This window comes from Gouania willdenowi, chromosome 6, assembly GCF_900634775.1.
Source record: "Gouania willdenowi chromosome 6, fGouWil2.1, whole genome shotgun sequence".
In the NCBI taxonomy this organism is placed as follows: Eukaryota; Metazoa; Chordata; class Actinopteri; order Blenniiformes; family Gobiesocidae; genus Gouania; species Gouania willdenowi.
In genome coordinates, this window is record NC_041049.1 from 6,860,610 (window position 1) to 6,875,495 (window position 14,886).

At 38.9% G+C, this 14,886-nt stretch overlaps 1 protein-coding gene across 4 annotated transcripts in view; it reads left to right on the forward strand.

The window, feature by feature from the left end:
• plxnb2a.1 (plexin b2a, tandem duplicate 1) overlaps positions 1-14,886 on the forward strand; it is a 250,675-nt gene that overhangs the window by 12,876 nt on the left and 222,913 nt on the right. For 2 of the 4 annotated variants that reach the window (XM_028449129.1, XM_028449130.1), the window contains exons 1-2: positions 2,843-2,849; positions 3,531-3,590. The exons of 1 other annotated variant lie outside the window; for it this stretch is intronic. In XM_028449129.1, coding sequence (XP_028304930.1) covers positions 3,536-3,590 — 55 coding nt within the window. In that variant the 5' untranslated portion in view covers positions 2,843-2,849; positions 3,531-3,535. Of the gene's footprint in view, positions 1-2,731; positions 2,850-3,530; positions 3,591-14,886 lie in introns of those variants that run through there. One more of the 4 variants, XM_028449133.1, reaches the window with a different exon arrangement.

Here is a 14,886-nt window from a genome sequence, read left to right on the forward strand (position 1 = left end):
CATTTTCAACCTCAGTGAATTCAGTTTTGTCGAGGCAGAAGAAATTGTACCTATAAATTTTCAAGAGGCTTCCGTGTTGCAAAATAAATCAATCTCGGGGTAAAATTTTAATGAAGCATGCGTCTGATGTCAGCAAGTATCTTTATTCCAGGGAGTTTCTTCCAGAGCAGGAAAAAACCCAACAACAAACAAATGGGAACACGAAATGAACCCGGCATTTTACGCAGCGTTATTTGTTCTTGTCATTTCTTCGTTCTTTCATTTTGACATTGAAAATGCTCGAAGAGAGACCTGACAAAAAGAGGATGAAAATATTGCATCCCATCAAGTCCCCTCACATTGCCTAGTCTGATTGAACAATTTGTAAGTCTGTTTTGTCAGCATCCCGCTTTAGCAAAATTCCCAGGAGCGCCATATCTGCCGGCTCGCCGAACCATCAGGCACCATTTATTTCACCCCAGATGCCCTTTAACTTCATCATGATCACAGCTGCTGATACGTACCCACACTACTTCTACCCATACCTGTCAAAGGCACACGCGTTGCTTTATGATGATGGATTTTTATCTGCTGAATGGGAAAGTGCAGAGGGGACATGGAGCAGACCCGGCCATGTCTCGGTTTCTCTCCGTTAATTCAGGGTCATGTCAGTCAGGCTGCTAGGAGATGCAAGGCCTCACACTTCACAACGACAGAGTAATCATTAAACGAATAAAAGAGCTGTCGCCTTGCCTGGAAAAGAATAGGAAACATTAACAGGAATGCAAAGCGAAAAAAGGCTGCGAGAGGGTAGTGGGTGTCTTTAGTCTTTTGATTTTAGACAGCTTTTTCCATCTCTGGTAAACTTCATACAATGCTGTTTCTGGAACGCTGTTCTCATTTCATACAAGTGAAACAGACGGTTAATTTTTCATTAGCGATGCGTGTAGCTGTCAGCTGAAGGGTTTTCTTACTTTTTTAATATGTTGCATGTTTTATTTACTGTCATTGGATGAGAGGGTCACACCTAGGGGTGTAAATCACCAGTTTTGTGGACAACGGTGCAATATCTGTCGATATTGCAAAGTCTGGAACAATTTGATTTGAATGCAATTCAATTCAGGTGCCTACGATCGTATAATATATTATATACCCATTTATCACTATTGGTACATTTCACATAAAGCTAGAAAAAATAAACAAACATCCTATTCAATTATGTCGCTGGAACATTTCAGAAATTTGAACGAAAATCATACTTTTTAACAAAAAGGGGTAACAATGTTGATCAATGGTTTGAGTTTCTATCATTTTCATTGGTCCATGTCTAACCACTTGCTCTGTTGATCCAGATTGATTGTTACCAACTCATGCCATGTAGTGACATTTGAATGGACAAACAGTGAATGTAGTGTCTACTCTAGGCTCTTCTAGTCTCATCTGGTCTGGGATTCATAGGGTTTTCAATTTGCCATTATCATGATAATCACAGAATTCACATCCTTGAACGGAAATTGCAACTTTAAAATTCTTATTATTTCTTATCATTCAACTAAATCAAAGGGGAAATGGTATTGTACACAGTTTATACCCTCACATGCATGTTTTAGGACAATGTCTCGCATTTACATGCAATTTTTCCAGTGAATGGGTGGTTGAATCATGGATAACAAATAATTTCTAGGGGTTGAATGGGTTGTAAAGACACAATAATGTCAAATCTAATGCAAAATCTTGCGATAGAAAATCTGCTACTTCTACTTGAAAATCCAAGATTGAAATAGTTGAAATAGAAATAGCTACATGACATGACTAAACCCTCACATGTTTTTGGACATAATCATGCATTTTTACATATATTTATAACCCTAGAACGGGTGCATGAATGTCCAGCAAGTGTAGCAAACGGTTGGATGTCAAAATCGAGCACAAAATCTGGAGTTAACAATAGTTAACTTAATTCTTCTAAGCATGTTTGGCATGATTTGGTGATTGAGTTTAATAGTGAGTAATGACATTTAATCAGGGACAGCCGGTGAAATGGAAACAAAATGGAATTGGATAAAGCGAAACAGTATTGGGGAAAAAATTGGAATGAAAAAACTGAGGCTCGAGATCAGACATGGGCAACTGGCGGCTAATGAACCACATGCGGCTCTTGGTCTAATTTGTGTGGCCCTCAAAACAAACAGAAAAAATGACTCCAATATACACAAAATAAATCAAGACGTACAACAAAAATACACAATTTGATCATTAAAATGTTTTATTCTTGGCTATATTAATCTTCAGATTGTTGAGATTCTAAACGCTGACAGGAATGTTTTTGTGGCTCCACTGTGATAAAGTCTGCTCTACATTCACCTCTTTCAGCATTATTTAAATCAGGAGTCGTCTTTTATCTCTCCTCTTATCACTAAAGGTAGTGGCGAGTCAGTACATTTCTGTTTTGGGCTTTAAAAAAAAAAAAAAAAAAAACTGACTTCACAATCTAATCTCTTGTCTTTGAAGGTCATAAAACTCGTACTTCTTCAATTCACAGGCAAAAATTGTGACCGTTTTTGTGATTTTGTTGTTGAAGTGTTAGAGTAAGCTTGAATTTAAAATAATCCCATCCTGTAGCCAAAATAAAGTGCTCCTCCTTATGTAATCCACTCCCTAATTGAACTAAAGTCCTTATCTACCGCAGGCTGCACTGCATTGTATTAGGATCATTATGAGCTGAAGGTTTCTGGCTATTACGCTGAGGTTGCATCAGTGGGGATATGGATCTGCTTTGTTTTGCATGTGGAAGACTTGGAGATTAAAGAAGTGAAAGTAAAAGCTAACAGACATAAAATGTATTGATGACTTCTTTCATGCAGTACGAGGTAAGAAAGAGGCTGTTGTGTGTAACTGAGGACGTGTTTCTGTGTGTTCTGGAGTCAGAATTAGTCAGATATGTTAAAAATAAACAAAGCTTTTGGGTGAAAAAGCTGAGTTTGCAACTCGTGTTTTACTCCTGGCTGACTGTTAATGGTTAAAATAGAAAAACGGTCACACAGCGAGCGTGCGTGCTTTAATATAACACGTCTTTTTAAAGGATCAAACAGTGATCTGATCCGCTCTGTTGTTGTTATGACTTCCCTCGGGGGATTTCAGTGCTGAGGGAATCCAGCAGCATGAATGTGATCTTTGGCGCTGGGACATTCCCAGGCTTTTCCAGGCTGTGTTGGTGGTCAGTGTGTGTTTGTTTGCTGTAAGGTCATCTTCAAGCTAAATCGTGACAGGAGTGGGTTTTTACGACGGTGTTTAAGGTACAAACCACACGTTTGAGAGCCGTGAATCTGAGTTTGTGTTTAGAGAGGTGATGGGGGGGGGGGGGGGGGGGGGTGCAATTTAAAACATGTGTGATCTGCTGAATGGTTGCTGGGCTTCCACCTGGACTCATGCAGCTCACCGTATGGTCTGAAAGACGCCGCCATCGTGAAACCAGAATGATATTTCATGATAAAACCTCGGTGGTTTGAGTTCTGCACTTTGACCGACCTGCTCTCAAATCCTTGTAACAGGTTCCATGAGTAAACAGGAAGTAGTGCTCATTTCCCTAACCATCAACTCCACAATCTGCAGTGAGTAAAGCTGTGCATCTTCACTGGTATCACCAATCGATTCCATTACGATTCCACAATGCAAAATAATTATTTTCATCCATTATTTGCTACATTACTGCCCGTGGTTACTTTTTCATCAGTGAATACAAGCATCTTTTTATCATTTAGAAATGGCTTCAGAAATCAATAGCAGTTTCCCCATTACAGTTTTTTGCAAAATGAAAGTGATATTTATAAAATTTAAACAAAGGGTATTTGCGCTTTAAACGTGGTTCTATTGAAGGTTGTTTTGGGTTCGCGACTCTTGTGAAATGTCATTGTGCAAGACTTTGCTGCAGCAAGATGGACGCACCAAATCTCTTTATAACGCCCCATATTCCTTTGTTGTTTTCTGTCTAATGTGGCAGTAATAATCTTATAATGCTTAGAAATGTCTTAGTCTCTTTATGTTTTCATGTACCAAGCCATGTTTTCTCTGAGAGATGTGGTCATGTGACCAGGAATGTCACGTCATGTGATGTGTAATTGCGGAAAAAAGTGTTTCCATTGTGCTTTTGCGATACATTTCAATATCAAAAGATCTGAAAAACCTCTGTAAAACGTTTTAGCAATATTTGAGTTGTTTTTTTTTTTTTTTTGCGAAATTCAGGTGTTTCCATTATTCCATTATTGCGCTATTCCGATTTTGTGCATTTCCAAGGGTAATAGAAACAGTATTGGAATAAATGTCTTTATTATATTGTCATTCAAAATTAATACATTTATAGGTCTAGCCTCCCTTTATCTGTGAGAAAGCACTTTATCCTATCCCTATTCTATTGTTTGTCCTTCGGGTTGGGCACTAAGAACCGCTTCCCAACGTCCTGTTCCGGAACCATTACGAAGATGTTTGCATTTTGATTATTTTTTTCGATTCCTAAATGCCCGCATTAGTTTGTTTCCACGGCTTGTTGTTTGTTTACGCGGGGTTTGTATAAAGTGCATTCAGAACGCGACTGTAGTGCGTGTGTGCGTGCGTGTGAGAGAGAGAGAGAGTGTGTGTGTGTGTGTGTGTCTGGTTATGGTTTCAGTTTGGACCACGGGGCGGAAGGGGGATGGGAACTAATCACTGGTAAATAAAACTCAGTAAAACTCCGGAAAGCAATCACCAGAAATAAATATTAGCTCCCTGGTAAAGACAGTAGCTCTAACAACTGGTAAAATGATAAACTTGGTGATATTATCGCCTGTACATGCAGTACGGGGACGCATTTACTCTGTCTCTGGGTCCTAGTGCCAGCCGTCCGGTGAAGTCTGTACTGTTTACCACGTTTACAGTGGTCCGTGTGTGTTTAATAAGTGTGTGAAAGTCTGCATGTTTATGCCTCTGTCCATCCACTCTTTTCATTATATTCATGTCTTTTAAGGCTCTTATTAAATAGTGTTGGCTGGAGTCCGGGCTGCCGCTATCTTGGATTGTCGTCAACAGCGCATCATTGCCGCAAGTCGCACAAGCTCAGAACAACCAAAATGAACTTAATCTTGCTCAACTAGAACTGTTGATTGATTTTGTCACATGACTGCACCAGGGTTTGAGTTTGTTTTATTTTGTTTCACATCTACCTGAGCTGCAGCTCTTTGTTTTTTAGACTGCTGTTAACTTGTTTGTAGTGTTGTTTCAGCAAGTTTAAGTTTTACAGTTACAGTTTGGGACCTTTGTAATTGAATACCCTAGTTACAGTACAGCAAACAATTTAAACTGTCTCAACTTAGTGAATGAATAAAAATGATCTGTGTAAAGGCTTTTTCAAATGAAAAAATTATCCTGTGAAATCTGTGACCCGGTGACCTGCACAACTCAAAGAATCGGAATTGAAAATTGTTTAGAACAGGAATTGAAATTGAGAGTCGGAATCAGAATGGTTCAAATCCAAACGATGCCCAACCCTATTTGTCCTGCTGAAGGGACACTGAATGATTCTGAATACAGCAGACGAGTCGTATGAGTGTCTTGAAAAGCACTTTATTATTATGATTATTATTATTTACAAGAGTAAAGACTAACTTAACCTCAAACCTCTGCAATGTTCTATTTCATAAAATAAGGTATTTAATGCTTAACAAACTAATGGCCTAACAACGAATTACTTTACAAAAAATAAAGAGTAAAAGCCTAGCCTGGCGACTGCACGTATTCTTGGTGTGAAAATGTTCAGCCTCACAAAACAAATCATCAATCCTTGAACAAAGAAGTGTATTAAAGCAGTGCTGAAACATCCAATATACTAAGTGAGGTTTCCATTGAGCAGCTCTAAGATAAAACACTTCTTAAACTAATCCTTGTGCAGTAGCTGCAGCTTCATCCTCTGCTCTTCAACAGGCTGCTTCATGACTGTAGCAAACATCACACAGTGTGAACATGAGAAACAGTCGCTCCGTTAGATCGGCTCCTCTGAGACTCATGTGGTAAACTCCGTCAGTCTTCGCTAACGTAGCGTCACTGTTCTGTGATTTACACAAACTGGCTCATTAAAGCTTTTACCTGGGCTTTGGTTTCATTACTGAAAGCAGGTATTACTGTTTCTGTGAAACTCCTACTTGTACCGAGCCTGCAGCATCTTTAACAGGAAGTGAAAAGCGTGCTTATCCTGTTCCGTTCATAAAATCCAAATCCAGATGTCCACTTTAAAGATACTAGGTAAGTTTTTAATCACTTTCTCTTCAGTTAAGACTCCCTCCATCATACTCTGCTGGACTTGTTTTGCCACAATTCAATGGGACAGAATGTTTTAGTTAACTTACTTGTTTTGCTGTGAGCACAAAGTTACGCTATAATCGATTGTTATGTCCCTGCATCGATGCAGAATCGTCCACCTAATGCATTGCGATGCATCGTAAAAATGATTAATTTCAATGTTTCAGAATTCATATTTAATAGGAAATTCCAGTTTGTTAAATTCACAAGAAAAACAGCAGTGTTTGTTCCACCTAACGCTCTACTGCACAAGACCCACCTTGAAAATATTCTCAGCAGCAAAAATCCACTCAACAGTTTTTCTTTGTTACATGTTTAAAAAAACAAAAGCCACGTTCTTCAAAGATTCAGAACAAAGATAATGTTGTCATCCTTAAAACCTTAGAAGAACAGATAATATCTGTTGCTGCCTCAAAGCCTCTGGTACACCAGTTCACAAATATCCATGTTTGCTTTAATATTGTCTCCTTATTTATAGATTCCAAAGGGAAAGTCTAACATTACTGGTTTAACAGCAGAGATTGAGGATTCCAGCATCACTCGTGGCTCTAAGTTTATCTTTTTGTATGGATGTTTGAGCTACTGGCCACCTGTTATTACTTGCATATATTGAGCTGTCAGACAAATGTCTAGTCCATTGCTTAAAGAGTAACTAAACCCTGAAGTTTTGGCTGATGTGAGTCTAGCCTGAAAATGCCTTGATAATTGGTAAAGACACGCCCAGTCTATACTATTAAAATCTACGAAAAACAATCTATGCTATGCTAACTAGCTACTCAATCGTCACTATACGTCTCTATTCACAATTCTCTCAATCCAACACTACTCACCACACATTGTAGAGGTCACAGATGCTAGTTTTTAATAGAAGGGCGGAGCCAACAATGACGTAAGAAACCACAAAAATGTCACAAACCAACATTCTCAGCCAATAGCAAAATATGATTGGAATAACTGTGTTTCTACCGATAGAAGTCAGTCACTCTGACATTTTTACAACACAATACACCAAATTAAAAATACTTTGACTACAATGTCAAGAGTTGGATGAGAAACAATCACCAACACTATGTAATACCCAAATACAGTTTTTTGGGGTTTATTGACTCTTGCATAGTTTAATTACTAACACTCCAATAAGGTTACACCCACCAGTGCATGGCTATGGTGATTACAGTTGCACTGTGTGATCATCCCTCCAAAATAAATCTGTAGGAATGCTGATTATTCTCAAACTTGATCCAAAAAAACTAACTTAGTCATTAAAGTGTGAGCCATGTTTCCAGGCTTGTTGCTGCAACCACATCCAAACAAAGCGTCATGATGACGTTGCACCACGTGCATGTCGTATATAAACACAATGATGTATGTGCCCCTAGGGAACCGGGCTGCTGAAACATTCCTTTTTAAAGATGACATATTTGGAGTCGACACTTTGCGTGGAATGTGGTTTGAATATTAGCAAGGATTGTGTCACCTTAAGGAAAACCATGACAACTAAGCAACGCTCGACATGACAGTAGATTAGTTGGTTGTCCAAAGACGAGAAAGCTTTGGGAAGACAATTGCCATGGTTACATGATGTTTTTTTTAATTCATACCTAAATAATTCTGAGTTAAAGTGTTCTGCTTTGTGTTTACATAGAAATAGAATAGAAGACCACATTATAAGTACTATTTTCACTTTTATTTTAATTGTAGTTTTGAAGCAGCAGCTCGACATGACATACGGTTTCACTTTCGTCAGCTGAGCAGGAGAAGAGAGATAGAAGACCGTACTTTGGCCAATCAAAATAGTGCTTAGTGCAACGACTGCTTTATTTCAACGAGACAGGATTTGGAGTGGAAGGAGAATTTTAGGAGACTCGTGCGACATTAGTGAAGCTGTGGTCTGGTGTGGGGCTTCATGTCCCGTATGTAGTAGTCTGTTTCATTTGCCGATGTCTGTGTGTGCGTAAAATGTACGTATGTTATTTTTCCGTCCATCCATTTTATTCATTATATCCATATCTTCTATGGTTCTGATCAAATAAATAGTCTCGGCTCGAGTCCAACCCTTGCTTCGGGCGGCCATCTTGGATTATGTCGTTGCCAGTGCGTCAACGAGCATGCGCAGAGCGACCAGAATTAATTTAAAGCGGAATTAAATGTTTCCAAGATCAAGGAATTATTCAGTTCGGAATTAAAATCAGAATAAACCAGCCACTTAATTCGGAATAGCCATTTTCATTCGGAATTAAGTGTTTCCAAAGTCAGTTTAAAGAGGATTTAATTTTAATTCTGAATTAAAGGGGAATTAAATCTCCCATGTAAATGTGGCCATTAGCAGGGTTTGTGTCACCTTGAGGAAAACCATGACCGCTCAGCAAAGACAGCGGATTGGTCGTTTATCTAAAGACGAGAAAGCACTTTTTAAGACACTGTCTTACAAAAAAAAGGAATTAAATCAGCCTGACTAGACTACAGCCTTCATCATATTTCTTTCACATCACTCACAGAAATTCACAATTTCATGTCGGCTGGAGCGATCACACCTTCACTCTGTCCCCAGCCTCTCTCGCCAGACACTGCTGTCGGTTTCCATCAGTACACACTTAAAGGACTGTGTGTGTGCGCGCTCTAAGGTGCTATCGTTCCCTTTTTCTCACATCTGTGTGAACACAGGTGGCAGGGCACCACACACACAGCTTCTTAAACACATCGTGGTTTTAGTCTTCTTACATGAAGGTTGTGTAGATGCGTTCGTGTTCCCACGGCTGTGTTTTGACCACAGGAAGCTCTCTAACCACTGCTGTCTTTTCTTCTCTCCTTAATTTCCAAACTTTCCCACACGCCTGTCTGGACCTCTCAGCGCGTTCTCATTTCCACCTCATTTCTTTTTCATTCCTCACAATGATTTTTTCTGGTTTTATTATTTATTTTGACCCCTTCCCCTCCCCCTCCCAACTACTGTGTTTGTTTGTTTACTTATTGGTTTACTGCGGGGGCTGAAACGCTGCTCTCCACCTGAGAGCATACAAAGGCATTTTACTTTGCAATCACTGCTCCAAAGTTCATGCCATGATGGCAATCACACACACGCACGCACGCACGCACACACACACACACACACACACACACACATACAGTGAAATACACGCCTAGCATGCATGTTTCAAATTGGCGAGCATCAGGTGCCCCCTCGTCTTTTGTGTTTAATCAGTGAAGCTGTTACAGTGATGTATTCTCGATTTACGCCGGCAAGAACTTTACATGGTTAGGGTTTTTTCGTCTGCTCTGAAATTAATAAAAACTTGTTAGACCCATGTAGTTTTCTTTTTTCCCCAGAATGATTTTGTTTGTTTTTATACCACGTCCCATTACGATGTGAGAAACAGCTGTGTGGAGAAACATGCAGGACTCGCCAAAAAAAGGCCACGAGTTCATAGACCTTGTTGCCAAACAGCCGGTTGATCCTCCTGCTCAGAGATAAGCAACTTCTATCACAGCAGGGGCCACAAAAATGCAAGCGGGAGGAATAATAACCATAATAAGCATTAATATAAGAAACAACTCAGGCTTTTTGTTTTTTTGTGCTTTTGTGGTCATTTTTTTGTGTTTTTGTTGTCATTGTGTTTGATTTTGGAGCCCTTTTGTGCATTTTTACGATCATTATTCATCACTCATGTCCTAATGGTTAAGGAAGCAAGGTTCTAACTGAAAGGTTGCTGGTTCAAATCCACCTTGAGCAAGTTCTTAACCTCTAACTGCTTCCAAGACTCGCCTTGAAACAGGGATTTTCAATCTTAATCTTAATGGCACTTTCCTGGTTAAATAAACGATACAATAATAATATACAAATCAATGGAATGTTAAAAATAATTGCATTGAATTGAATTCTGGAGGGAATGTTGCTGATGTTGGAAATTCATCTTTACTTTTAACAATTTTCTCTTTTATTTTCATTCATTCAGTTGTTTGTGAAAACTCTGATGTGTCCATAATATTGTGTAATAAATAGGGACAAAGTGTTACGACACTTGGACTCTGTGTGTAGGAGAGCTTTTTGTCTGGTTTGGCCACGCCCCTCTGTGTGTAGGAGAGCTTTCTGTCTGTTTTGGCCACGCCCCTCTGTGTGTAGGAGAGCTTTTTGTCTGGTTTGGCCACGCCCCTCTGTGTGTAGGAGAGCTTTCTGTCTGTTTTGGCCACGCCCCTCTGTGTGTAGGAGAGCTTTCTGTCTGTTTTGGCCACGCCCCTCTGTGTGCTGCAGTGGTTCACACTTGGAGACCTTCTAATTACGGTATCCGGTGCTCATGGCCTCCAGCCCATTTGTCCACTGTGATGTGACGGTTGTTCAGCCTGTTTTGTGAGAAAATCCATAACGAGCTCTTGTTTAGCTCTTTATTTTCTCCTGTTCTGTTGCCTTTCAGTCAGTAGGTGTTGAACTTTATATTTAAGCATTGGAAAGTTTGAACTGTCTTTTCTATTATAGACCTTTTTTCTTCTCTTTATGTTGTTACAGATACTGTATTGATAAATCTGTTCAAGAAGTTCCTCCATTCAATGTCCGTGCGTTGCGTTCAATGGGGTCATGGACAGAGTTTTTCTGTGAACAGAGGCTCTAAAATGATAGGAAATTCTTAGCTTTTGCTTGAACAGATTTCAAGAGATTAAAAACTATTTCAAAGTTGACTTGATGAAAAACAAGTTAGACATTATTATGATTCCTAAAGATTATTATTTAGTCAATGTGCGTGAACTCTGTCTTTGCCAGCAAGTCCAGTGCATTTTTAAAATCCCATAGTAGCAACCGGCAAGACCAATGTCATGGTTTTCTGCTTTAGGAAAGATAAAGACTCTCCAAAGAGCAATTTTGTAATTATCTTGAGTTAATGTAGCAAAGTAAAAGTGAAAAATAGGGTTCATTAGCTGGTAGCAACAGGAAAAAAAAAAAAAACTGGTGAGATTTCATTCTAGTCAGACATTAGATGTTTTACATGTATTGTCAAAAGTTTGTCTTTTAAAAATCTAAAATTGGTAGGAGGATTGGTAATTGTACCTAATAGGGCAACAACTATTTATTTTAAAAGACATGAAGAGAACATATTAAGGCCAAATAATTCAGTCTAGATAATCACAAGATTAATCTAGACTGAGATTTATTTGCGCGTTATGATATTTGCTACATTTAACCACTTTTTTAATCGTAAAATAAGGTGAAAATATGTAATATTTTCCAAAAAACATGAAGGGGAATTAATATTCTGTGTAGTTTGCAATAGGTATTTCTGTTTTGGGAAGATAAATTCATGATTTCTAGATAGTGTATAGTGAAGTGTGTTTGATAAATGATCAGTCACTAGTTTAATGTTTATTCAAACTTTGGTTCTCTTCATATTGACATTCTTAACAAACCCTTTCTGGACTCCTGTTTGTTTGGGATCCGGAGACGTGGACAAGTTTTGAACGTACCCTTTAAAACTTGTCATGTATTCATTAATCATTGTCTTTACTTTGTATATTTTGTTCCAGGTGACTCATCAGTCATCCAACTTTCTTAAATAAAAATAGCAGAAGATCGTTGCCTGTCTAATTTCCATCCGATTTTCATTATCACGGAAAATTGGAGGCCCTACTCTTGACCTCTGCATGCAGAATGATCTGATACAGATAAATAACGGTTATGTTTTAGTGCTGCAACTGGGTAAAATGTAAACCTTGTCTTAGGTTTTACAGTTTCAGTCTCAGACCCTGAAAAACATCACTCACTTTCAGACATCTTGTTCTCTGAGTCATCCCGCAGGCAGCAGAAGAGTCATGTGAGTTACTTCGTAGTGTGTGTGTTTGTGTGTGTGTGGCCCTTGTTTATGTGCTCAGTAAGTGCATGCATGTTCTGTAGGTCCCACTTACAGATTGTTCTTGCGTAAGGTTTTCTGTTCTTTGCTGTATATTTAGGTTGAAAGCGGCAGTTAGGACTTGGGTTGCTGCACCGCCTGCGGTTCATTTCCTGTAAGTTTGACCCTTCAGAACTTGAACGCTCTGTTTTTTTCATCTTTTTTTTTTTTCTCCCTCTTTCTTGGCTTTCCTCTTGCTTTCTTTCCCTCCCTGCTCGCATTCCCTCTCAATTCTTACTTGAACCATCTGCACAGAAACGGGCCTCTCTTGACAAATCAAGTATTTACTGTAGTTTGGGGCACATTTGTAATCTTCAGGTCATGTTTTAATCTTATTCGCAGATGTTTCGCATCACTGTTTTTGTCCCACCCTTTTATTTAAGAGACTTAAAATGTGAGACATGGCTTCAGCAGAGGAACCTGCTAGTTTTAGACACCCAGCGGTACTAGTCTCTGTAGGTTTTTCTGCTCTGTGCATTCAGATAACTCACTTATGTGATGTTGGAATAAAAAGAAAGAGTTTTATGATAAAAAATAAATTAAAATTTTTAGGACTTCATACGAGCATGAGACACAGTGTTGCTAGTCTTTTAAAAACTACTGTATATTGTCTTTATGTTCTTTGAATAGTTTTTTCACTGTGGTTTTATTCTAATCTGTACAGCTTTGTGTTGATCTGTGCTTTTTATTTTGTGCTAGCAACGTTTTAATGAGTATTTCAAGTTTTCAACTAAAAACTGCGTGAGAAACATCACTAAATTAGAGCCGCCAGTTTTTCTCTGTCAGTTTCTCTCTTTCCGTTTGGTTGCCGTTTCATCGTCTTTTCCTAATCGGTTTTTCAACTTCGCGATATCATTCTGAACATGCGTAATACTTTTAATGGAGGTAACTTTTGTTATTAACTTTGTCTTTCACTGCTATCTTTGCGCAAAATGCAAGTTTGCGTGGAACTCATATGAGATTTGAAGTTTGTCCATTTGCTAAAGTTGCTCCACAATATTCCACTTGTTTTATGATGTTAAATTGTTTGAATGTGTGGTATTGTCCCAAAATATGTTGAAGTGGGTTTACTCCATATCGTAAAACAATTTTCATTTCAGGTGGTAGACTCCGTCTTGTTTTATTCTATATTTTGCTAAAGAATCAACATTCCCGTCTTGACTCTCCTGTTTATTGTGAAAAATTGCGTGATATTGTCCCAAAGGGAAAACGTGAGGGTATGCTCCCTATCAAATTGCAATTTCCACTTGATATTGTAAAAACAGTATTATTTTTTTTTAAATAATGATCAAAACATTGCCATTTCCATTTGACCAAGTCAATTCCATTTTCCGCTCCCACCAAAAGTCAGAGCCCCAACTAAAAGGACATTAAAATCACTCCTTCAACTACTCTTGCATACACTGCAATGTCAACATTTGACTAAAAGCATGTTTTTTGCAACAATTCAAAGCCATAGATCTCTTGCTAGGAATGATGTAACATTTGGTTTCTGAGTGATTTGAGTCATTTTTAATTCCAAGGCTTAAAACAGCTCACAGGGATTTTTTAATCAGTGGTGCATTGGAATCTTGTACCGTCCTATTACTTAACTTGTGTTTGCATTTGCCTCAAACTGTCCTCGTGTATATGTTGGATTTTGTTACACTTGGAAGCACTTGATGAATATTTTCTGCTTGTTTATGGAGGGCTCAGCGCTGATTGATGCGTGCGTCTGCCTTGTTTTGTTTTGGTGCTCTGGGTCTGTATGAATTGCGTTGTTAATATGAGAAATGATTGTTGCTCTGAATCTGTCGTCCTCGGTGTCTCTCAGACAGCAGTTAGCTTAAGAAGCTGAACATATTTACAGTCACGTCGTCGTGTTGAAATGAAACCAAATGTCAGATTTCTCTCCCAATGCACGCAGTTGCCGCACCACAAAGTCGCAGCTCGGTCTGAACGTGAATCCTCCAACACGGCTCTGCATCACATCTGCTCGCCTCGCTTGGATCTAGTCGTGGGTTTATTCGCACGCCTGTGGGTTTGCTCGTGTCTTCCTTGTGCTGGTGTCTTGTCCTTCTGAAGATTTGCAATGCACGTTGCCTAATTTGAGTGCCGTTAATCCTGCTTTTTGCTGTTTAGTGTGTGGAATGTGTACCAGGATGAGGACAGACATCTGCTCCTCATCTGTACGGGACTTCCAGTAATCCCACAACAAGCAGAGTTATGTCAAAAAGGATGATTATGATAAGTTGCATTTTGAAACGAGAAAATAAACCCTGAAGCCAAAAGACTTAGGCTGTGTTAGAAATGGCCCACTCCATTACTAAACACGACAAACTCAATGAGTATTTACTGTCTACTACGTACTATAAGTATGATTAGAATGAACCGTTCCAACTGAAGTATACTTCCAAGTTTTCTAAGATGCATTTTGAACCTACAACGACAAAAACCTGAATCACACTGAGGCTAAATATCTCTGATTCTCCACCTTTGAAAGTTCTGAAAACATTTAAGTGAGAAAATTTCATCTCATTTCGACATATCGGAGATTTTTGTAGACCCGCCATTGGCTACTGACAAAACCTCCAGTTAACTTCAAAACAAGAGCCCTATTTACAACAGTGTTAAAAATCGAATTGAAGAGATGCTTTTGTTTTGAAAAGGGGAGGATTTTTAGCATGAAGCCGGTCCCAGGACTATTTTATGTTTTGCCCGCAATACA